Source organism: Acomys minous (assembly GCF_964271855.1).
Source record: "Acomys minous genome assembly, chromosome: 8".
In the NCBI taxonomy this organism is placed as follows: Eukaryota; Metazoa; Chordata; class Mammalia; order Rodentia; family Muridae; genus Acomys; species Acomys minous.
The window spans coordinates 81,692,108-81,717,485 of NC_140489.1; the positions used below are offsets into that span (position 1 = coordinate 81,692,108).

The following is a 25,378-nucleotide window of genomic DNA, read 5'->3' on the forward strand; positions in this document are numbered from 1 at the left end:
AATATTGCATGAAATACACTATACCATACATAATGTAAACTTTCAATGTGGATAGGAAGCCAGCTATGAAAGGGATGCCAGTACTCTGAGTAGATAAAGCCAGAAGCCAGCCTTGTACAGGTGATTATGACAAATGCCTGTGAGCCATCCAGCCTTCAGTAGTCTCCGCTATGCCTCCTAACAACAGGCAGTGCAGCTAATAATGCACCAATGAGCCTGTAAGTTGTCACACTTATAACCAGAACAGATTTTTTAAAAAAAGGAGGGGGGTGAAGACCAAACTGTCCACTGATCTTAAAATAAACGTCTACAAAATCTAGTCTCATAGAATACAGAGCTGGGACTTCACATCAGGTGCCTTCTACCCTAATTCTGTAAGTGGCTGTATACTTAACACCCGAGACTGCATACTGTATATTTGAGTGGTGTTAGTTGGCATCCATTAGTAATGTCCAAGGCAGTGATTTATTTTTTTTCTAAATAAGAATAAAAACTATAATAAGACAGAAATGAATGCTTAAGTCAACATAATAGAGTTTGTTTGTCAAATTCATAATGGCCACGGGAACCCCAAAGCTAGAGAAGAGAGCATTATCTATCACATGTGAGACATCACTGGAGAGCACAGTGCTGACCCCCATCTTACCCAGCTCTCCTAAGGATCAGAAATACACATCACCTGTATCTGTAAAACTGAAAGCATTATGGCAGGGGCTAAGAAATTGGGCTCAAAATGGAAAATATTTGGGTGTGCACTCCACTAATTCTCAATTGTTGTGTGATCTTGGGGGAACTAATGTTCAAAGCTTATCTCCTGTTTTGTAATGGTGGCATGTTCATATAGACACTCTCCACTGTCTAAGGAAAAGAAATCATTTATGAATTTTGGCCATGTAACAGGCCAAATAGATCCTAAAAGATGCCTTAACTTGTATAGTTCTTTAAGTTTTTTTTAAGTGTTTTCTAACCAATGTTTCATTTGATGTACAGAAAAAATCTTGTTATCAAAATCCTCCCTGATATAAACAGCTCTTGGTAAATGCAGAAGTCTTCTCAACTCTTTTCAATTCTTGTCAACTGTTCAGTGCAAAGTCACCCACCCTGACCCCCCTCCCTTGTCAGTAAGAGTGACACTGTCCTAAATACAAGGACTTTAGCCAGGTAAACAGAATGACTAAGGCCTAAAGGCAGGGTTTCTGTTTACCAGAGAAGCAGATCTCCAAGACCCATTCCTATTTGCCAGCAACCAACCCTAACCCTCCAGGAGCTTCCTTTAGCCTTCCCCCAAAGGTCAACTATCATGGACAAAGGCACCTAATCAATCCAGCTGGTCTGTATCAGTTTAGGTCTCCAGCCTGCTGACTGCCACATAAAATCTGCTTGCTTTCCACCATTTTTCTCATTGTTCTGCTCCCAACTCCCCCAAGATATGGCCTGAGCAGTTTGATCCGCAGTGAGTCTGCCCACTGACTGGCCTAGCTCTGTAGTTTCTCTGCTCCATCACTTGTACCAATTGTTCTTATTTGACAGATAGACAACTTCTGAGGATTGCAGTGCTAAATGACAGGATGATTTTAGCATTTCTCTATTGTTGTTTGCTTATTATACAGTGTCTCATTCTGCAGTCAGTGCTGGCCTTGAATTTACAATCTTCCTGTCTTGTTTTCCTGAATGCCGGGATTACAAGCCTATTCCACTACACCTGATAGCATTCTCTGTGCAAATTTCAGCACCTCCTGCAGTGAGTATATAAGGTGTAAGATAACAAACCTCTTGCATTGCTTGGTATATTCACATCCAAAAGATGTAAATTTCTTTCCAGAAATGCTGCACTAGTTGCTGCCTAGTGTTTAGCGTCAGTGTTGCAGCTCTGAGGTGAAGGAAGGCTTCCACAGTGGAAGTGCTGCATCTCTGAGGGGGAAAAGTAGCCTGACACTCTAGAGCCAAGGAATACCACCACAATGTTACACAGCACAACAAACCTCACACAGGAGATTTATTGGGAAAGACACAAGAAGGTGGCTGCCTCTGCTCTGGAGAGAAGCAGCAGGAAGTTGAGCAAGACAGGGTTTCTTGAGGGAGGAGTTTTCTAGGGTGAGATTTCCTTGGTGGGGTTGGAAGAATATCAAGTCCTGAGCTTGGGGATGAATGTGCTCCCTGGTGTGTGTGTGTGTGTGTGTGTGTGTGTGTGTGTGTGTGTGTGTGTGTCCTGCAGAACTTTTTATTTGTCTTCAGTGTTTGGGAAGAACTTTCTTTGAGGACAAAAGCCTGCCTGTTAGCGGGATGGAACTGGATAAACAGACTGTAAACTCACTTTCACCACTGAAGCCTGCTCCCCTCCCCCTGACCTGTGCCCCAGGAGGCCTGCCCCCTGCAGATATCTTTTTCCTTGACACAGAAGGTTCAACTGAAAAAAAAAAAAAAAAAAAGAAAACAAAGCCAGAGATAGTAGTAGTTTGAATCCTACTCAGAACAAAAGAATAGTTCAGGTATCTCTTTAAAAAAGAAAGAAAGAAAGAAAGAAAGAAAGAAAGAAAAAAAAGAAAGAAAGAAAGGGCTCCTGTGGCCTGCTGTGAGCAGGGACACAGTCTTGCCAGCAAGATTAAGTCCAATAAGGTCCAGGCCTGTGGAGGATGGAGCACAATGGAGCTGCAGCAGGGTAGGAGTAGAGTTGCCTTCTTCCTCCTTTTGCCCCACCCCCACCCCCAGCACACCACAGGCAGCTAGTGAGGCTGAGGTTCTAGCTCCTCAGGGGTTCTAGTGGCCACAGGGTGTCAGTTTTCTGTTGGGCGAGCCCCAAGTGAAACTGGAGACAGGAGCTGTTCTGTCTCCTCTGCCCTATTCCTGTGGTCTGCCTTTGTTTTTGATCCACCCAACCTAGACAATATTGTCGTTGCTCCTACTCTTTAAGTATACAGACACACCAAACTAAGGAAAATGAACAACTTGAGGCCAGCACTTCCTAGGTTCCTTTAGATGTCTGTGTTTTATGCTTTCTGTTTAATGTCTTAAGAACATCTAAGAGATGTTCTTTGTTACTATTATCTATCTCAAAGTGTACAGGCGCATATACTAATGAAGTGCTCACATGTAGGCTTAGATCTTTCAAAACCTACATGAAAAGGATAAAAGGGACTACCTAAAATTATTCAAAAATACCTCCAGCATCACAAATAACTAAATCTGCTTGTTTATACACATCAATTTATATGCTATATAAATCATAGTTTCTCCAAGGTTTACTTGGAAACTTACAAAGCCTGAGGGTTTATCAGTATGTACATAAGCAATGTTAATTTACCACAATACTCGATATGTATAATTTGGATTCAATCTTTTTTTTTTTTTTAACTATTTTTAACAACTAAAAATGATGTTGTGCAACATCTCCTGAGCTGAACAACTGCTTGCCTAAAAATAATCACAGCTATGCTTCTTAATATGTTCATATTCCTTCAGGAAAGGAGGAGAGAGGCAAGGCCACTGGACTGTCACATCAGTGTCCAGCCACTCTGCCCGAATAGTGTCTGCAATTAGGTCTCAAGGTTTTCCCGAGGAACCAGGGTATACAGGTCAGGAAAAGTAAGGATCAGGGGCAGCGTTGTGGGGCTGTCTACCTGTGCAGCCATGAGGAAGCTGTTATACATACTACGTGAAGACTCTAATTTAAGTAGCTATCACTTAACTCCCCTCCCCATAGGGACATTTTCTTACAGTGAATGGTAAATTTGTGTGTTTTGTTATATCTCCTAGTATTTAATTTTTTAAATTGTTTAATCAAGAGGGTTTATATGTAAAGGTTAAGATGGCTGGATGTTTTTAGGATTCAGGAGAGAAACATGACTTGTCATCTCAATCTACAGTTGCAGATATTTAGCTTGCTGGGCAATCTTACCCATTTGGTCTTTTTACATCTAATGTTCACTCATTCAAGGCCATTGATATCCCTAAAGCTCTTACTCAGATGTCAACTTTCTCTGGGTCAGAAACCTGACCCTGAGACAAAACACACACACACACACACAATTACAGAACATACAAATTTGAGGTTTTACTCTGAAAATAGAATAAATTATATTAATAAAGATGGGGACACATCCATAAAAGCTTGAAGCCAAATCACAGATGGTCTGAATATATTGCATAGGGATTGTGAAGAAGCAATGAAGAAGAAAATAGCATCATTTTACACCCAGCAGCTCCCAAAGTCACATGTGAGGATACTGTGAACAGGATGACTTTGATGTCAGCCTGCGAGCTGATTGGTGTGGTATCTACAGCCCAGTTCAACTGGCCTTGACCTTTACCCTGGGTTTCAATTCTTTTAACAAAGCTGATCCCCAGACTTTCCCACTCATAGCAACAGGAATCTGGTTTGCCCTCCCCCAGCATGGAATCCCTGGGGAACTTTTAATTACTTAATGTCTATATTTTAGGGCATCGGTTTCAACAACACTTTAAAAGAAGCACTAAATATGAAATAAGTAACTCTAGATAGTAATTCAAAAGCACACTAAAAAGTAAATAATTATCTTTCTTGAATGTCAAAAAAATAAATTCCAGAACTAACTTTTATGCCACCATGAATATAAGCGTTGTGATCCAAACTTTGTAAATGGCAAATATACATATATCTTACATCATTTCAGGAGCTTCTATCAGTCTATTTGATCAGCAATATAAGCTCAACGGAAGACCATTTTCACTCTGTGTTGTAGATGAAGAAAACAGAATCCAGAAAGGAAAAGTAGCCTCCAACATCACAAAACAGGAGGGTGCTCTGGCCAGTACCATCCCTCCCCAACAACAGTGTAGTTCAACCAATAACTTATGTTGCTTTTAAAAACATTAAAGTGCATCATTTAATAAGATGGAGTTTAGTGTCTTAGGGTTTTTATTATATGTGTTTTTCAAGGCTATTAAACTGAAAAAATTCTCAATTTCTTTTAAAAAAATATGTTAGCTGGGTGGTGGTGGTGCACACCTTTAATCCCGGTACTTGGGAGGCAGAGGTAGGTGAATCACTTTGAGTTTGAGGCCAGCCCGGTCTATAAAGCAAGTCCAGGATAGTCAAGGCTACACAGAGAAACCCTGTCTCAAAAAACAAAAACAAAAATTTTATTTTATTGGCTTTTAAAAAAAGATTTATTTATTATGTACACAGTGTTCAGCCTGCATATAATGCTTGTACAACAGAAGAGAGCATCAGATCTCATTGTAGATGGTTGTAAGCCACCATGTGGTTGCTGGGAATTGAACTCCTCTGAAAGAGGAGACAGTGCTCCAGCCCCCAAATCCTCAATTTCTGAAGAATAATCTTGGAACTCTCCTTTCTGGTTTTTATTCTTTTGAAATTTAAGCTACTTATTACTACTTAATCTCCCAACATGTTCAAAACAAATGCCAGTTGCCCTGATGCTCAGAGCAGGCTCACATGGAGTGGGGCAATGGGAGGGCACAGGGACTATAGAAAGGTTGGGAGGTTGTAAAAAGGGGATTGAGAGTTGTGGAAAGAGATGGAGACTTTGGAAATAAGGGGTGAGGTTAAAGGAAGAGGGATGTCAGAACTGGAAGTCTGGGTAGATTATCTATGGAAGGGAAACTACCAGGAGAAGGCACTGGAGGCCACAGCTGCCAGGAGTACCACTTCCAAGGTTCTGATGTGGAGTCTACTGTATACAATGCAGATGAAACCGTGAGGAGCAGAACTGAAATGCTTTGTGCTTATGTTGTCTTGATATATACAACAGCTAATATAGAAGGCCAAAGACAAGTTCACAGAAAGGGAGAAGAGGAGAGGACAGGAGAGGGAACTATAAAAGCACTAAGGAGGCTCAGTTACATCATGCTGAGCTGGGGTACCTTTAGGGACGGTGGCAATGGCATAGACGGCCCACTTACCTCTATTCCTATTTCAAATCCTCCACCAAGCCCAGCTATCCCAATGGCTGAAGGTGCAGACCATTCTGAGAAAAAACAAAAAATATTGTAACATATAAAATGTCTGACATAGGAAGAAAGTAATACTTATTTTTCAAAAGACTCATGAATCTTATACCTTAAAATCTTTTCCAAGTTAAAGGTTTTTTAAAAAGACATTGAGTATTCACCAAGAGTGTTAGACTCACAAACTTAGTAGCCCATGCTTTTCCCAATAGCTCACATAACACTAAACTATAATCTTATTATCCACTTAACATATGCAATTAGAATTTTAACTACCAATGTTTTGAAAACTTAACCGCCTAGGTTTGGGTCACCATCATATCATAGATATAAGAGTTCAAGATTCAAGAGCTTGTTTCAATCACAACCAGAGAGGGGTAGGTAACAAAATCCTAATTTGCTGGCATACTAAGTTGTTTTCGCTCTTCTTGTGCAAAATAAGTTTCCCTTATATTTGTAAACAAAGCATAATAATTCTATCTGGAGTTTTAAAATCGATGTGCACTTACCTTTTCTGTGTAGAAGCAAATATTTAAAAAAGCTATTTTTAGCTTGGTATTGAGAGTGTTTACCTTATCACTAAATGACACATTTTTAAAAAATATATTTTATTAATTTATTTATATTACATCTCAATTGTTAACTCATTCCTTGTATCCTCCCATTCCTCCCTCCCTTCCATTTTCCCCTTACTCCCCTCCCCTAAGACTGTGACTGAGGGGGACCTCTTCCCCCTGTATACGCTCATAGGGTATCAAGTCTCTTCTTGGTAGCCTGCTATCCTTCCTCTGAGTGCCACCAGGCCTCTCCATCTAGGGGACATAGTCAAATATGGGCACCAGAGTTCATGTGAAAGCCAGACCCCACTCTCCACTCAACTGTGAAGAGCATCCTATCCATTGGCTAGATCTGGGTAGGGGTTCGAAATTTACCGCACGTATTGTCCTTGGCTGGTGCCATAGTTTGCGCCAGATGCCTGGGCCCAGATCTGCCCATCTTAATGTTCTTCTTGTAGGTACCTAGGACCCTCTGGATCCTTATATTTCCCCATTCTCCCATACTTCTCTCACCTAGTGACCCAATAGGATGTCCTCCCCTCTGACCCACTTTCTTGGTGAGTGGATACTTTCATGGGACATGCCCCTTGGGCTAGTGTTCAGATATAAGTGAGTATATACCATTTGAGTCTTTCTGCTTCTGGGTTAACTCACTCATTATGCTAAATGACACATCTATGCTGACCTTCTTATGCTAGGGAACATATCCCAGACAAGTATTACTGATTTATAAATCTAGAATTAACCTGCCAGTCTCGGAAGAGTTCTGATTACAGGAAGCAATGCCTGATAATCCCGAAGTTGCTTTTCACTCCTGTGCTAAGAAAGAACTGCCTACCTTACAGGCCTGTTCTCGGGATCGGAAATTAGCCTTGCCTACATGGACAGCCTCTCTCTTAGTTTCAGCAGTTGTATAGCTGCTTTCTCGGGAAGATGGAGGAAAGAAACTTAGCATCTGAGAATAATAGAAAAATGCAGTATGGTTGAGAGCAGGGACGGAGAGGCTGGTCGAGGCAGACCCTCACCTTTAAGCAACATTATTTTAAAATGTGACAATTTTTTAAAATTAACTGAGTTTTTTTTTTTTTTAATTAAAGGGCACAGAAGGAAAGTGACTGGTGGATACTACAGTACACTGTAACCCCATACCAAAGGCAAGCTTGAACTATGAAAAGCTGAACTACAGCTAGGGGACTACAACCCTAGTGTCTCTGGGGACACCTAGAAGGAAGCAATGAATCCAACCTAGTGGTAAAAGACACGCTTGTCAATACTCGTGCTTATAATCTGACAGTATAAATGATTTCTGTTAAAACAGTTATTGATAGAACATTGTGTTCCCTTACATGAGGAACAACACAAGTCAAATTGAAAAGGCACTTTAGTTGGTTCTGACACATGACTAAGTTTTAAATACTACGATAAGCATTGGTTCTTAGGAGTCATAGCAAATGCACTTTGAATGTGTCTCAGAAGAAAATCAAAACAGCTTCTAGTCTAGAGAAAAACTGTCACACTGCTCTCAGCATGGTTCTGCGGGAAGGAGGGGGCAGGTCTTCAAATGTTCTCCAGAGAAACCAAGGGGTTTATAGGTGACACTCATAAACAGAAGACACTGGCTTTCCCATATGTTCAAGAAAGCATCCCATGGAAGGCCTACAAAATGTAATGTAACATAGTCATTTATGCCTTGAGTACCATGTAGTAATAATGCAAGGCTCGCTTTCCCAGTTGTTTCCTAACACACACTCCATGTCTCAAGAAGCACCAACGGGAGACCCACTGGTCATACTCCCTATGAGAGCATCCAAGAAGGACGCGTGACACAGAAGACGTACGGGCTCCACGAGTGCCAACTTACTTCCATCTGGAAGACGTGCCAGAACAATGCCACTGCCTCCCCGGGCTGTCACCAGAAAGCCAGCTTTAATCACAGACAAAACCGCGAGGCCTTTGGCTTTTGCAATCACATGGGCTGCAAACAAACAAAACAGTTATGACTAAGTGACAGCTTGTGGTGGAGCTTTGAGTTTAAAGACATATAGCTGAATTCGTTACTTATCAATATGAAAATTTGGATTTGACAACAAAATTAAGTGATTTGCCACTTTAGAAGGTTTTTTTTCTTAAATCATGATCTATTTGAACTACCACTTTATATTTAAAGTCTAATTCTAATGACAATACTAGTTTATTCATATTTTGGTGTTCATACAATAAAATGACAGTTATAAGTAAAAGTGCCCACTAGGGTACAATTCACCACAATGTGAATTTGCTTATATCACAGTTTATCTTTCAAACTCTCAAAGACATCACTAGAAGGCAGTTTAAGCCCAGGTGTGGTAGTATCCACCATTAATTCCAGTAACTGGAAGGCAGAAGCAAGGGGTTATCTGGGAAGTCAAGGCCAGCCTGGTGGACAAGTGAATTACAAGCTAACCAGGGGCAATGGAGCCCTGTCTAAAAAAAAAAAAAAAAAAGTGAAATCTCTAATTTTACAATAGTAAAAGACTTTGGGAAATCATGTGCCCCAGAGCATGGCAAGGTTAGCACACAAAACACAGGGAACCTTCTTCTTCTATAGGGGGTAGAGGACAATGGTTCCTTCCTGTGCATCAGGAACTGAGGACACCTTTCATTTGAAGGTTTGTTTTGCTTTTATTTTATGTGTATGTGTGAGTGCATGCATGGTGTGTGTGTGTGTGTGTGTGTGTGTGTGTGTGTGTGTGACATGTCTGAAAAGGTCAGAAGAGTGTTTGGAGCCCCTAGAACTGGAGTAAGATGGCTGTGAGCCGCCACGTGGACCCTGCTGTTTCTCCAAGCCTACGTCTGCAAGAGCAGCAAAAGCGCTCTCGGCTGCGGCATCCTTTTCTAGACAAATACCTCACTTTTGTGGGGTACAATCTATATTGTAATAGATTGAAAGTTATAACTTACATCATATACGATCAAGCACGTATTTTTTATTTATTTCATTTTATTGCCACAAGTTGGCACCATGCCTTCTACATCCCATTCTGTATCAATGATTCTAAAGTTATTAATGTCAATTTCGAAACATTAAACATAGAAAGCATGCTTTTAAACACGGGCCACTTCACATGCCACTTCACATGCTTATTTACTCATTACCTCTCCAGACTGAGAGACGATGAAACACTGGTATAGTCACCCCTAAGTAATCTGCAACTGTCTCTTCACCTATAATATAGAACAAGCTAGTGCAGGTTCACTTTCTAAACTAAGTTTATGCCTCAGCCCTTAGCATCAGTTGGTGACAACAGAGCTGCTCCTACTGAAAGTTTCAATCTTCTTCGTGTGCATGCAGTTCACTGGAGACCTTGTGGAAAGCACAAATTCATGCTTCTGAGTAAATCTCATCGAAGCTTCTAGGGATGCTCAGCAGCTGGGTCAGGCCACACCCTAAGCAGCAATGCTCTCTCTAGACGGAGGCCACTGCCGAGGTGACCTGATTGTAACTACTGTTGATAGCTGTCCTGACAACGTTCTAACAGACCTTTCAAATCTCCATTAAGTAATCTCAAGGCATCTGCTTAGAAAAACTTAAGTGCTTCTTGGCTGAAGGATACTCACACACTTTTTTTGGTTTTGTTTTGTTTTGTTTTTTTAAGACAGGGTTTCTCCGTGTTCACCTTGGCTGTCCTGGACTTGTAGACCAAGCTGCCCTCAAATTCACAGCGATCCTCCTGCCTCTGCCTCCTGAGTGCTGGGATTAAAGGTGTGAGCCACCACGCCAAGCTTACTCACACTTTTAATTAGGGTAGAAATTATTTTAGAGCACTGTCTAATCTGTCTGCATACAAACCTTTTTGGCATAAAATGGGCATTCCCTGAAACATCCTTGGAAATAACTGGATGCTGGTTATAGTAACCAACTGGTAACCATTCCCAAGGTTCTGCTCTGGGTCAGGTTGCAGAGGTCAGTCTGACCACTCGAAAGTCACACAACAGACTTGTGAGAACAAGCATTCCTGGTCTACTGCTCTGAAGTAAACCAGTACAGTGGGATGGACTCAAGATGAGACGTTTGATAACTAAGGAGTGTGAAGAGAATGCAATCTTGCCTTAGTCTGGGCCCAAGGTGAAAATAGTCTTGGGATGCTTCACCCCACCAAGACTTTGTCTCTACGCCTTTAATCCCAGTACTTGGGAGGTAGAGGCAGGCGGATCACTGTTAGTTCAAGGCCAGCCTGGTCTACAAAGCCAGTCTAAGACAGCCAAGGCTACACAGAGAAACCTTGTCTCAAAAACCCAAAAAAACAAAACAAAACAAAACAAAAAAATCAAAAAAACCAAACAAAAAAAACCAAACTGATAAACATCTTAGATAGACTAGGAGGAGCAAGTATCAGCCCAAGACAAAAGACAGGGGCCAGTGACTCTGATGGGGGTACTGTGTTACAAAAACAACCATAGATAGGTACGAGGGAATCTGAGGGGGGGGGGAGGGCGCAAGCTGAGGTTCCTGCTCAAGGTGCATGGGAGTTTCAGGGATTGCGGTGGCCGTGGTCTTTGGGGGCGGGAGGGGGCACGGGGGGGGGGGGGCATAACTCCAAGTTCGGTCCACGGACAGTGCAGCTTCTTCTGTCGGATAGATGATCTGCTAGACTCCTGAGAACTACACCACAGGAATTTCACCATGAAACTGATACCCAGAAGGATTCATTCTTGTTCTTAATCTCCTTTCCCTCCTATTTAGGGTAGTCAGGTTGTAAGGGAGGTACATGTCTTTAATAAATCCCTAATAAAGTACAATTGTTAGGGAATCAGAGCCAACATAGGAGATACTGATTCAAACTGTATTGGGAATTACTGACCAGTGTCGTCTTAAAAAAAAAAAATCATACAAACTGAGCATCTTATGTAAAAGGAAAAAAATTACAAATTAAAATTTATCTGTCAACACTCATGTTTGACTCTGCTTTGGTATTTTAAAAAACATCTTGGTTTAGGAAAGACAATATTATGTATTCACTCTGGTCACTTGCCAGGGAAGATCTGTGTTTGATGAACTACATTATCATGTGTGTGAACACAGGATTTAAAGCCATAGCACCAGCACTTGCTATGTGTCATTTCAGGAGTTACTGGATTTGGTACTGTTGCTGAAAACTTTGGACATAAAACAAGGGTCATTTAGAAGAACAGGAGCCCAGTTAGTTATGGAATTCATCAGAATCATGGTACTAAATTCTATGTGGCCTTTTGATTAAGAAACATCATGAAGGATTTTTACAAAGCTTACATCACAAAAATTTATCTGAGAGATTAGCTAGCGAGTTTTGAAAATCTGTTTGCGAATTCCCCCCAAATTGATGTAAAAAGAAGAGTTTAGAAAGCTAAATATATTGGGGAATCAAGGGCTTATACTGGTACTTTTAGTGGAGGAAGGCAAGGTGAAAGAAGACTCCCCTGCTGACTGCCTGCAAAGTGCTGCCCCTCCGAGGGCAGAGACTAGGGAGGGCCAAAGGCTTGCTGGGCTCCGTAGGACACCCAGGGAGACAAGCTGAAGAATGCAGAGAGTGATGTGGAAAACAAGCATAGTATTTAGAATTTACCTACCAGGAATGATCTTGTCAGGTCCATTTCTGGAAGTTATTTCTGTGAATTCTCTTAATATTTTGGCAGCCTTCTTTGCTTCTGATTTCAGATTAGAAGGTATAGGGTTATTCACTGAAAGAGGAAAAAACATACTGCACTAAGGGGAAAAATCTAGTTTCACAATGTATTTCAGTTTCATTTCTCTCTTGCACAATTAAGTATTTAAAGTCAAATGCTACCGAAAGGAATGACTTCTAGTCTTCACATAGTGATTTCTCATCGCTGTTTTCTTAAGTTGTGAAATCTTGCAGATAGCTAACACGAACACTCAAACCCTCACCAATTGTGAAAACATGTGATCCTTGGCCAAAGCTGGCTTGCCTTTCCTCATTAAGTATCTTCTCCCCATATTAAATCACTTTCATATGAATAAAACAATTGAATTTGAGAAACTAACAAAAGATATATTAATAGTTGTCATTCATAGATTAAAAAAAATTGATACAGTTGTCTCTTCTCATCAGAAATTTTGGAAACAGCTGCCTGCCACAAGTAAAATTCTGGCATGCCCAGAAATTGAATTAGTATGCTTCACAATATATGCCTGCTCTTAAGTAACATATTACATCCCTAGTATAAACGTGTTTCTTTGTCATAACATAATGCATGCAGCTCTTGAACTCCATAGCATGTTGGAGAAGGAGGACCATTCCTGTCTCTGGATGAGCAAACGTAAATCGGACAAGGTCCAGGTGAGCCCAGCAGCTGTGTCCTCATCTGGTTGTCTGTGGTCTCGTGTTTCAGAAGGAAGATGCTGATGGCATCCGTGCTACCATTTCACCTGGTGACACAACAGCAGGTGAACGCACACTAAAAACAGAAGGAATAACCAAGTAGCACAGGGGAAAGCCTTTTTTATTCAGCAAAGTATAGAGCTATCTAAGAAAATAATACAGATGCTCATTGGCAGCTGGTGAGTTTGAAATATGTGATTTGTTTTAAAAGTAGAAGTTGAAATAGAGTCAGAGCAGACTCTCGTGTGTTTTCCTTAGAAGACATCAGTTTGGCTCTTTGTGGCCCAACACAGGATCATCAGTGAGAATAAAGCTGCTGCAAAGTCCATCCCACAAACTATCAATGGTACTTTTCCAGTTTGTGAAAGCAAAATGAAATGTATATGCTGTGTATTCATTTTATACCAGTTCCTAACAGGAGGCATGGTATTGTACATTTTAACTCAATTTTATTTCAGAATATTTAAATATTGGTTCTTAAATTTACCTGTCTTCTGATGAAGTTTGCACTGTAGTCCCATCTCCTTTAAACACTTAGTTTGCCTAGCTCATCTGTAGCATCAATCTGATTTGTTACTCTATATCAGTTTTGTCTGTGTTGAATGTCAACTTCTCCTAACTACCTTATTTGATACACCATAAGATAAGTGGAATTACATATGTTGGGCAGAGATTCGAAGTCCATCTTTCTCTCTCCTGCCAGGCTGTATTTTTTTTTTTTTTAAGATTTTTTATTTATTATTATTATTATGTATACAGTGCTCTGCCTGCATTACACCTGCAGGCCAGAAGAGGGCATCAGATCACTGATGGTTGTGAGCCACCATGTTGTTGCTGGGACTTGAACTCAGGACCTCCAGAGGTGCAGTCAGTGCTCTTAACCCCTGAGCAATCTCTCCAGCCCCCTAGGCTGTATTCTTATATGAAGGAATAACACAATTTAGTCTTCCATCTATTCTTTTTCTTCTTCTTCTTCTTCTTCTTCTTCTTCTTCTTCTTCTTCTTCTTCTTCTTCTTCTTCTTCTCCTCCTCCTCCTCCTCCTCCTCCTCCTCCTCCTCCTCCTCCTCCTCCTCTTCCTCCTCCTCCTCCTCCTCCTCCTCCCTCTTTTTTGGTTTTTCAAGACAGGGCCTCTTTGCGCTAACCTTGGCTGTCCTGGACTCGCTTTGTAAACCAGGCTGGCCTCAAACTCACAGAGATCTGCCTGCCTCTGCCCTACCCACCCAGTGCTGGGATTACAGGCGTGCGCCACCACGCCCGACTTCATCTTTTTTCAGTGAGTTGTTCCTACTTTGGGCCTATGCCAAACTACACTGCTATAGATATTCCCATCATGATCTTTTGTGCACAAATGTCTTATTTCTTTTGGATAAATACCAACCACAGAAATTGCCAGTTTATAATAACAAGTACATTGTTAATTACATGTTTCTAAACAGTCATCTGAAGTGGTATTTTATTCTTCTACCCAAAACTCCCAAGACAATTAACTACTCCACATCTTCAGCAAGTGCATGGTATTAGACAGGCTATTAAATATTATCTGAGTGGCATTTCAATGTTGATTTCTCACATTCCTGGCAAAGTTGCAAACTTTCCTTTGTTTATTTCTATTGTCCCTACTTTATATTGAAAATAAATTCTTTACTCACATAATCTATCTTGATTACAGTTTCACCTCCCTCAACTCCTCCCAGTTCCTCCTCACTCCCCTCCCATCCAGATCCACCCCCTTTCTGTCTTTCAAAAGAAAAAAAAAAGGACTTCTAATTGATAATAACAAAGGACAACAAAATGAAATATAAAACAAAACCAAAACTATCACATCAGAGTTGTAGAAGACAAACAGAAGGAAAGGAGTCTAAGAGAAGACACAAGAATCAAAGATCCATTCGATCATATACTCAGGAATCCCATAAAAACACTAAGTTGGAAGCAATAAAACACACACACAGGACCTGGTGCAAACCCATGCAGGTCCTATGCATGCTGCCTCGGTCTCTGTGAGTTTGAATGACTTTGATCATGCTGATTTAAAGGGTCTCGTTTTCTTGGTGTCCTCTATCCCCTCTGCTTCTTACAGTCTTTCCACCTTCTCTTATTTGGGGTTCCCCAATCCCTCAGGAGGAGACATCCCATTTTAGGCCAAGTGTTCCAAGGTCTCTCACTATCTGTATACTGCCTTTCTGTAGATCCCTGTATTTGTTCCCACATGCTGCAGGAGGAATTTTCTGCTGAGCAAGGCACTGAGTATAACTAGAATGTCATTAGGAATCATTTCATTTCTATTTTCTAGCCTCTGGTTGTTGGTCACACGGGCAGTGTTGGGTTCCAAACACAGAGTGGGCCTTAAGTCAAATCAGATATTATTTGGCCACTCCCACTAGCTTTGTGCAGCCACTCCCAAACACACCTTGAAGGCAAAACAATACTGTAGAGAGAAAGGTTTGTGCCTAATTGGTATTTGTTTCTCTTTGGGAGTCTGCAGAAGAATATTTTTGTGTACTAAAGATGCTAGAACACAGGACTGAAAGCTCTATGTAGGCACCAGCTCAACTACTCCATGTTCAATGAGCTGCATAGGTGTTGTCTTCAACAATGAGGCCTTGCTGTCAACTTGTGGAGAGCAACCTATTGCCTCGGGAATAACGTGGGATGTTTGAGGATTCCCATGGAACCTCTTTGACCAACAGCTCAATTAGATGTAACAGAATCTTAGTGCTAGAAACTTCATTTGGTGACAAGAGGCAGCCAGTTGTGACTCTGTCTCCCCCATCATAAGTAGTCTTCATTTAGATCACATTCATATAGATATTTTAGGGCTTCTACTGTATTAGGTTTCTATACTACTTCTCAAATGGCCTTAATTTTAGCTGTCTCTCCCCATATTCCCTCCCTCACCCCATCTCCACTCACCATGTGGTCCTCCTGTTTAAGTCCTGCACCTATCTATCCATAACTATGTATTCAGTTCTCCTTTTCTTTCTTTCTTGTTTTTTGTTTGTTTGTTCTTTGAGTCAAGGTTTCTCTGTGTAGCCTTGGCTGTCCTGGACTTGCTTTGTAGACCTGGCTGGCCTTGAACTCACAGAGATCTGCCTGCCTCTGCCTCCCTGAGTGCTGGGATTACAGGCGTGTGCCACTATGCCAGGCTCTATTCTCCTTTTCTAATAATGGCATCTATCTGTACCTTTAAGAACCTTATTCTCTATCTACTCACTGTGCTTCAACAGATTGTAGCTTTTTGTCATCATTGACTTAGTCACTAATATCCACATATGAGAGAATACATGCCATATTTGCCTTTCTGGGTCTGGGATACATCAGATGACTTTTTTTTTCTAGTTCCACCTATTTACCTTCAAATTGCGTGTCATTTAAGAACAGCTGAATAATACTCTACTGTATAAATACACCACATTTTCTTTATCTAGTCTCTGGTTGAGGAATAGGTTATTCTAATTTCTGGCTATTATAAATAGAGCAGCAGTGAATATGGTTGAGCAGGTGTCTTTGTGGTAGGATGACGTGTCCTTTGGGTATATATGTCTAGGAGTTGTATAGCTGGATCTTGAGGTAGATCGAGCCCCATCTTGCTGAGGAACTGCCACACAAACTTCCATGGTGACTGTACAAGTTTGCAGTTTATTACTATAGCTTTGTAGTGCAACTTGAAATTGGGGATAGTGATACTTCCAGCATTACTTTTACTATTATTTAGGATTATTTTAGCTAGCCTGGGTTTTTTTTTTCTATATGAAGCTGAGACTTATCCTTTCAAGATCTATTAAGAATTGTGTTAGATTTTTGATGAGGATTGCACTGAATCTGTATATTTTTTTGGTAGGATGGTCATTTTTCACTATGTCAATCCTACCAATCCATAAGCATAGGAGGTCTTTCCATATTCTCATATCTTCTTCAATTTATTTCTCCAAACACTTGAAGTTTTTAATCCACAAGTCTTTCATTTGCTTTGTTAGAGTTACAGCACAATATTTTATATTATTTGAGATTATTGTGAAAGGTGTTTTCCTGATTTTTTTCTCAGTTTGAGTTTCATTTGTATACTGGAGGGTTACTGATTTTTTGAGTTAATCTGGTATCCAGCTACTTTGCTGAAAGTGTTTATCAGCTGTAGGATTGTCCTGGTCCTGGATCACATATACATCATATCATCTGGAAATAAATATACTTTGACTCTTTCCTTTCCAATTTATCTTATCTTGATCTCCATCACTTCTCTTATTGGTCTATTAATATTCTATTGGTCTAATGACTGTTTCTATTAATACCACTGTGGGCTATAGGTCTACTAAATTGCTTATCTGATCATAATTTAACTTTGGTAAGCAGTATATATCAAGAAAAGTATCCATTTTGATTAGGTTTTTCCAATTCAGTGAAGTTCAGGTGATTTTTAAAGAATGACCTTATGATTTCCTGGATTTCCTTGGCATTTGTTATTATGTCCCCTTTTTCATTTCTAATTTTGTTAGTCTTGATATTCCCTCTCCACCTTTTAGTTAATTTGGATAAGGATTGTCCAATCTTATTAATTTTCTTAAAGAACCAACTCCGTTTCTTTCTCTTTTTTGTATTGTTTTCTTTGTTTCTATTTTATTGATTTCACCCTGAATTTGATTATTTCTTACGTTTTACTCCTTTTGGGTGTGATTTTTTTGTTTTTTGTTTTTGTTTTTGTTTTTTGTTTTTTTGTTCTAGAGCTTTCAGGTGTTATGTTAAGTTGCTAGTATGAGATTGCTCTAATTATTCTATGTAGGCACTTAGTGCTATGACTTTTCCTCTTACAACAACCTTCATTGTGCTCCAAGAGTTTCGGTATGTTGTGTATTCATTTTCATTTGAGTCTAGAAAGTCTTTAATTTCTGCCTTGACCTATTTTTCAGTTAGTAGTGAGCTGTTCAGTTTCCATGAGTTTGTAGTCTTCCTCTTGTTTCTGTTGTTGATATCCAGCTTTAATCTGTGGTGGTCTGATAGGATTTTCTGTATCCTTTGACACTTGCTTTGTATCTGAGTATATGGCCAATTTTGGAGAAAGTTTGATGAGGTGCTAAGAAGATATATTCTGTTGTATTTGGGTGAAATGTTCTGCAGTATCTGTTAGGTTCATTTGGCTTATAAGGTCAGCTCCGGTATTTCTCTGTCTAGTTTTTGTCTGTATGACCTGTCCGCTAGGGAGAGTAGGCTTTTGAACTCTTCTACTATCAGTACGTGAGGGTCAATATGTGATTTAAGGTGCACTAGTGTTTCTTTTACAAAGTGGGTGTCCTTGTGTCTGGGCATAGATGTTAAGAACTGAAATGCTATCTTGGTAGATTTTTCCTTTGTTGACTATTAAATGTCCTCTCCCATCTCTTTTGAGTAGAATTTTGACTTGTAGTCTATTTTATTAGATACTAAAATGCCCACACCAGTTTGCTCCTTAGTAATTTGGTTCTTAGCATTTGGAATAAACTTTTCCATCGTTTTACCCTGGAGTGATGCCTATCCTTGATGTCAGTGTCTCTTGGATGCAGCAGCAGAATGGATCCTGTTTTAGTGATGCTGAGATACCAATGACTAGAGATTATTGATTCTGTGTGTGTGTGTGTGTGTGTGTGTGTGTTTCCTTCTTTTGAAGGCTGCTCTGAAATGATTTATTTCCTGTGTTTTTTCCCCCCAGTGGGTGTAGTTAACCTTTAGGTTAGGTTTTCTTTCTAGAACCTTCACATATAGACAGTGCTTAAAATTTCTTTTATCATGGAATGTAAATCATCTAAGGTGACCGAACATTTTGCTTGGTATAGTTGTCTGGGCTGATAGCAGACGTCTCTTAGAGTATGCAACACTTGTCCATGGCCTTCTGATTTTTAGAGTCTCCCTTGCAAAGTCAGATGTAATTCTAATAGGTCCCCCCTTATATGGCCATTTTCCTTTGCAGTTTTTGATATTCTTTGTTCTGTATGTTTAGTGTTTTGATTATTATATACTGAGGGGACTTTCTTTTCTAGTCCATTTTATTTGATGCTCTGCATGGTTTTTGCTAAGCATCTCCTTTAGGTCAGTGTAGCTTTCTTCTATGATTTTGATGATAATATTTTCTGTGCCTTTGACTTGGGTTTCTTCTACTTCCTCTATTCCTATTATTCTTACATTTGGAATTTTCATAGTGTCCCAGATTTCCTGGATGCTTTGTTTCAGGTGTTTTGTTGTTGTTGTTGTATGTTAGTTCTTTAACATTTTCTTTGATTGATGCATCCATTTCTTCTATTCTATCTTCAGTGCCTGAAATTCTGTCTTTAATTTCTTGTATTCTGTTAGCGACACTTGCTTCTGTAGTTCCTATTCGAGTTTCTAAATTTTTCATTTCTAGGTTTCCCTCAGTTTGGTTTTTCCTTATTTATTCTATTTCTACTTACAAGTCTTGAACAGTTTTATTCATCTCTTTCCACTGTTTGTATTTTCATAAATTTCATTAAGGGATTTATTAATTTCCTTTTTAAGGATCTCATATTTGTAAATGTTGTTTAAAGGTCTTTTTCTTGTGCTTCAGCTATGTTGGAATTCTCAGGGCCTGCTGTGATAGGGTTGCTGGGCTCTAGTGGAGATGCGTTGTCCTACATGTTATTATGTTTTTACATGGACATAAGGCATCTGAGATTTGGGAAGGTTATAATTCGAGGTGCTGATATCTTGTCTTTTCTTTGTTGGGTAGGTGTTTTGTTCCTTGGTTTTTGTTTCCTCTCTAGTTCTTATTAGAGTGTGGTGGTTGTGTGTTGCCTGGTATGAGTTTTTTCTAGGATACTAATGGGTATGGCCACTGGGCATTCTAGGTAAAATTTGTATCTGGAAGCTGACACTTAGGAATAGTGATGGACTTGGGGGGTGGTGACTGAAGGGAACCACATGAAGGAGGAAAGCAGCGTGTTCCACTAGGATCTGTTTAGTCACCTGGGAATGGGGACAGAGTGAGGAGAAACCACAGCAGAAGGTCTGTTACAGGGCTAAGGATGAGACTGGGGATTGGACATGGAGGAATGGAGGGAGAGGTGAAGGTCAGCTGTTAGCCTACTTGCTTCCCTGGTCATAGTGGCCCATAAGTTCCCAGAAAGGCGTTCTGAGGTTGGGGGCTACAACAAAGCAATGAGTGTGTGGCAGGACAGTTTGGATAGGAAGATCTGCTTGAACCACTGGAAATGGAGGCAGTGGGGAAGGGAGGATGCAACAGGTTTTTTGTTGTAGAGCTGGGGATGAGATTGAAGAATTAGATTTGGAAGAGCAGAGGGAGAACTGAGGTTCTGTAGCCAGCATACCCCTCCCCTGGCAGGAATGGCCTGTGGATTCCCAGGGAGTGCCTTCTGAACTTGGAGGCCACAAGCGGGTGGGTGGGGTGGTTAGGAGTGGAAGAATTTTAAGATCCACTGGAGATAGGTGTAGTGGGGGAAGGGAGGATGCAGCAGGTAGTCTGCTGCAGATCAGCAGGATTGTATCTGGAGAAGCAGAGGGTAAATATCTGTAGTTGGCCTACTTGCTTCCCCGGCCAGGGCACTTATTTCTACTTGCTAAAGTGTTTGTAAAACATTTTGCCCATTAAAAAATGTGCACTGTCTTGTTTTTGTAAATTACCCTTCTATATCATGGATATCTCTCAAGTATAAATATGAATTTTCATATATATTTTCATATATATATATATATACACACACACATATATATACACACACACATATACATATCTTGAATATTTTCCAATGGTTTACCTGATCATTTTCTCAGTGATATCTTCCTAAATCATGGGGCATCATTTCCTATAATATATTTAAAATTTTCTCTCCTATTTTGGTTTACAAATTCCCTATCTACCATATTTTCCGGCATATAAGACGACCCCCAATTTTTCCAGTTAAAATATAGAGTTTGGAATAAAGTTGCCGACTACCCCTTTTCCAGTGCAAACGCTGTGCAGTAGATTCAGGTGTGTGTCTATTTGCAGGCAGGGCACAGACACCCAGGTGCTTTATTAAATGTGGGCAGACAGCCAATGCCAGCCTACACTGCCCCTTTAAAGTGCAATCCACACTCAAGTCAGCCTTCTGAGTCTAATGGTTAGGTTCTGGTGGAGAGCCAATCCATGCCTCATGTTCTCCCGAGGTTCAGGAAGATGTGTGCAGTTTGCTTCTCCCTGATTCATACTCCCTGCACAGAGCACAGAGTGGGGTATTGGCCATGGCATCCCCCATTATATTAGACAGACATATGAAGCAAGCTGCAGGTAATTACCTACTATATAAGATGACCTCCCCCCATTCCAACTTTGACATGGATTTTTCAGGGGGAGGGTTAATAAGTAGTCTTATACGCTGGAAAATACTGTATTTGTTTACTTGATTCTTTTCCTCCAAGTGCATCACTGAGGGTTTGGTCCTTTTCTCTCATATCCCACTATTGTTTGCTTCTTTCTACATGTTGATTATTGTTATTTCAAGTTCATGGTCTTATTTTTCTTCCCTCAAAATGTTATGCCTTCAGCTTCAACTATTCTGTTTATTTCTCCGCACCTCCATTTCTGTCCTGGTGATATTCATGCCATCTTTTTAAGTCCATGAGCACTTTTGACAACCCTGTTTTGTAGCTGCATCCTCACCCATGATGCAGCAAAATCCATCTACTTATCATCTGATCATTTGGTGGATGAGCAATAGGAAGGATGGGCAAAACTCCCCTCACTGTCCCCATGGTCTCAGCTTAGCATCTTCACTAATGCGGGAATTTCAATCAAGTCTCCTTGAACTGATATTCTTCCAGATCCTGTCTGTACCTTGGAGACTTGGCTTGGACTAATTTCGGTCTTAATCTTGCTAAGCTCTGTGCACCTCCAACAGCTCTAGCATAAGTTAATGTGCTAGTTAGCTTTAACTTTCAACTTGATACAACCCAGAACCATGTGGGAAGACAGCTTTAAGAAGGGATTATCTAGGTCAGGTTGTCCTGTGGGTAATGGGTGGCACCATTCTCCAGACAGGGGACCCTGCACACTAAGAGAGAAGAAAGCTACTGAAAAACCAAGTAAACAAGATTTCATGTATTTGTTTTACTCTACTCTTGACTATAGATATGATGTAACTGCTGCTTCAAGGTCTTGACACTGTGACTTCTCTCCTATAACGGATGGGAACCTGGACTTCTAAGCTGATGAGATTTTTTCTCCCCTGAGATGCTCTTTATCAGAGTGGGCTGGATTCTGTAAAGCTTCCTGCAAGAGCACACACCTGCTCAGTTGTAGGGAGTAAATTTCAGTTAGAACACGTGTAAACTGAAAGTTTGGGCACAGACCCCACTTCCTGTCCTCTGCTCCGTTCCCTGAGCTTCTCACTTTTCCTTGATTTTGCTATATTGACAACAAACCATGGATATGGGTTTCCTGGTGAATGGCTCTGTGGACCACAATGCCTCTACTTCACATCACAATCAGGATCTGAATACTCACAGAAGCCTCAACCCACCCAATGCAGAGCCAAGCAAACTACACGGTTGCTTTACTGAGGAGAAAAGTGACTACAAAAGCTCAATCCAAGAAATGTTTTTTTTTTGTTTTGTTTTAAGAAGCAACTAAAATATTTGAAAATTTCTGTTCATTAAAATAGTAACATACTATCAGTATATTAAGAAGAGTTTATAAAAAAATTGAGAAGAAAATTTTTGTTTTGTAAACGTCACAGTTTCAGTGAACTTAAGATCTGGAAACCATTTTATATATTGACAATTTGTTAATAACTCAGGCTAGTAGGCCAAAGGGTGTCATTCACATCTTATTCTGAATAACTTTCCACTGGAGTGAGAAAGGTGATGACTACTTCTAAACTAGAACCAGGGTCAAGATCAAAAGCTCAGAGTTCAAAGGACCCCCGCCCCCTCCACTTCTCTTTCTATTAGAGTACTGGAGCCTAAATTAATGTCATCAACAACCAACTATCAAAAACATTAAAGCTCTTAAGCAAACAAATAAAAAAAAATCAACAGAAACATAAAGAGGTTACACATGTGAACAGTACACCTAGAAATGGCTTTCTAAAATTTCATGCAGTATTAATCCATGTCTTAATTTTTTAATTTACAAGGTTAATTTGCTAATTTGATTAAAAAAAAACCTCCATTAGAAATCAAAGAAATAAGAACACGACTAAGTTTATACAGTAGTTAGAAGAATAAAACCTTAACCAAAACCCAAAACAACCAAACAAACCAAAAAAGCAAAAAGTTAGGCTTCTCAAGAGGCTCTGGAATGCTGCCTTTCGTGAGAAGCACAAATGTAAACTCTGTTGACATCTCTGTTTGTAGATCAGCAGCAGAATCCTTCTGGGGCTTGAGCTTTAACTACTTTGTCTTAAGGAGACCTAGTTTGTCAAATGGATGAGTCAGAATCACTGTTCCTGGTCAGACTACTGACCTCCTTAAACAAAGTGTACAAGCAAATCATCCATGTGAACCCCAGCACTGCTTCCCTCTCCCCCCCCCCACCTGAGTGTAGATAGGGGACAAAGACCTGCGAGCAACTGACAGAAAAAAAATGTTTATCTTGTACCTGCCTCCCAGAGAAATTCAGGGAAGATGTAGGATTAGGACAAGATCACAGATGCATGCTTGTCTGAACATGTCTTTTTAAAAAGAAAAAAATAATTAGTGTGTTTAGGCCTTAACTGGTAAAGAATTCTGTCATTTTGCAACGTCATTTGCAAATGAGTGAATAGACAAGGACACTTAGCAGTCACGGTGTAGGAATAAAAATTAAAAACTATAAATGTACCAGAGTTTTAAAAAGAAAAAACTTTTTGTAAGTTTAAAAGCGAGGAAGGGTAGTATTGACTCATTTCACAGAAACTGAACATAGTGAGCCAGTAACCAATTCTCCTTAATTAAGATGCAATAAAACAGGAAGAACGGTATCACTTGTTTCTTAAACCTCCACCATCGCAATTTGCAAACAGCCAGATGCTGCTATAGTATTTCAATAACAGGCTGCAGAGTAGAGTAAAACAGCACCTTAAAGCCAGCCCTGTTGCTCTCTAAACTTCGTGTACAGGTTTACCAACTCCTTATGACTCTAAACATTTCCTCATATCTCAAGGAAGCACCCGGGCGGGCCAGCAGGAATCCAGAACCTGTTCACTTGGTAAACACAGAACATGGCAAGGTGTCTGCCCCAGGGCGGGGCATTGCTTCCAGTGGAGGGAGGTGGCTCCTTCAGGTTGTTCTTCCTTGCTCTGTCTTAGCAGGGCAATGGTACACTTACTGAAACGAGATGAGGACGGCGCATTTTGGCAGTAGAGAAACCTGCTTCTTACTGTCAGGGGACCAATTCAGATCACTAATAAAGGGTCCTACAGGCACTCTATCCGGAGGTGCAGCTCTGAGAGTATTCTCCATCCCCACGCCGCTTTGTAAGGTTGAAGGCCCTGTGTGAAAGACCTGACACCTCTTCCTCTGGATGCCCCAAAACCCATGAGCCCGCCTTGCCTAGAGGTGTATCTCTTCCCAGAGACCCCATTCCCACAAAAGCCTTACACAAATCCGTGGCTCAGCACCAAAGGCACAGCTCTCCCCCATCTGTGCCATTTCTCAAAAACAATTTGAAAGCAGAAGACAGTAAAATATCAGATATTAGAAAAATAACGAAATAAGAGTCAGTCTTCAAAACTGAAAATGCAGGAAGGAGCTTTTCTGAAAGGATCTAGAACGACTGTGGTTCACAGTCCACCAGAACCTTTATGGCCAAGAATGAAGAGAAACTACTCTTGAGCTCTGAGGATTTGCAAAAGGATCTGTGAAGTAAGAACTTGGTGGGGGGAAAAACTTGGTGGAAAGGCAGAGACAAACCCAGGGACTTGACTGTTTCTGTCACTCTCTTTCACAACGCCCTTCGAGAGAGGAAGAGCGGCCGCAGTACTGACGCGCCCCCCAGCCGATCAGACCCTTACTCACTGATGCTCGCCGCTCCGCTCTGCGCCCCAACTCCTCACACAGGCCCAGGAAGAGGAAGGCGTTCTCCTTGGCACGCCTCCCTGACGGGACCCGCCCACGGGCACACACCTGACACACCTGACCCAGGTGAGGGCACAGGTGTGCGCCCTGCGGTCGCCGGTGCAATCCCTAGTCCTATACCCTTGCTCAGAACATAGCTCCACTGCGTCCACCAGCCTCATTCCTTTGGAGTCCTCTAAACCACCGCCTCTTTTTAATCGGGAAAACACACTGCTGATGCAGCGGCGCGACCGAGACTTAGCACCGGGAGGGCGGTAGCTCGGAGCGGAGGAGCACCGCCCTAGGAGGGTCCACAAGCCGCTGTCCCTGAGCTCATTGGCCGTCCTGGCTCAATATCGTGCCACCGGGCCCTGCTCTGGGGGGTTGGGGGGGACGTCCCGCGGTCACTCCGCCCTCCCTCCCTAGGCGTGAGACCAGAGCTTGGCGAGAACTCCTAGGCTCCAGACCCAGTGGCCCGCCCCACTCAGCAGTCCAGCCCT

General features: G+C 41.0%; 1 protein-coding gene across 1 annotated transcript in view; it reads right to left on the minus strand.

Annotated features, from left to right (window-relative positions):
- Positions 1–25,282, minus strand: part of SH3YL1 (SH3 and SYLF domain containing 1) — a 36,500-nt gene extending 11,218 nt beyond the window's left edge. Inside the window, exons 1-4 of the mRNA XM_084793594.1 lie at positions 24,840–25,282; positions 12,090–12,200; positions 8,365–8,478; positions 5,902–5,966 (exon numbers count right to left, since the gene is read on the minus strand). Of these exons, the coding sequence (XP_084649720.1) occupies positions 5,902–5,966; positions 8,365–8,478; positions 12,090–12,200; position 24,840 (291 nt within the window). The 5' untranslated portion in view covers positions 24,841–25,282. The remainder of the gene's footprint in view (positions 1–5,901; positions 5,967–8,364; positions 8,479–12,089; positions 12,201–24,839) is intronic.
- Positions 25,283–25,378: the final 96 nt, after the last annotated feature.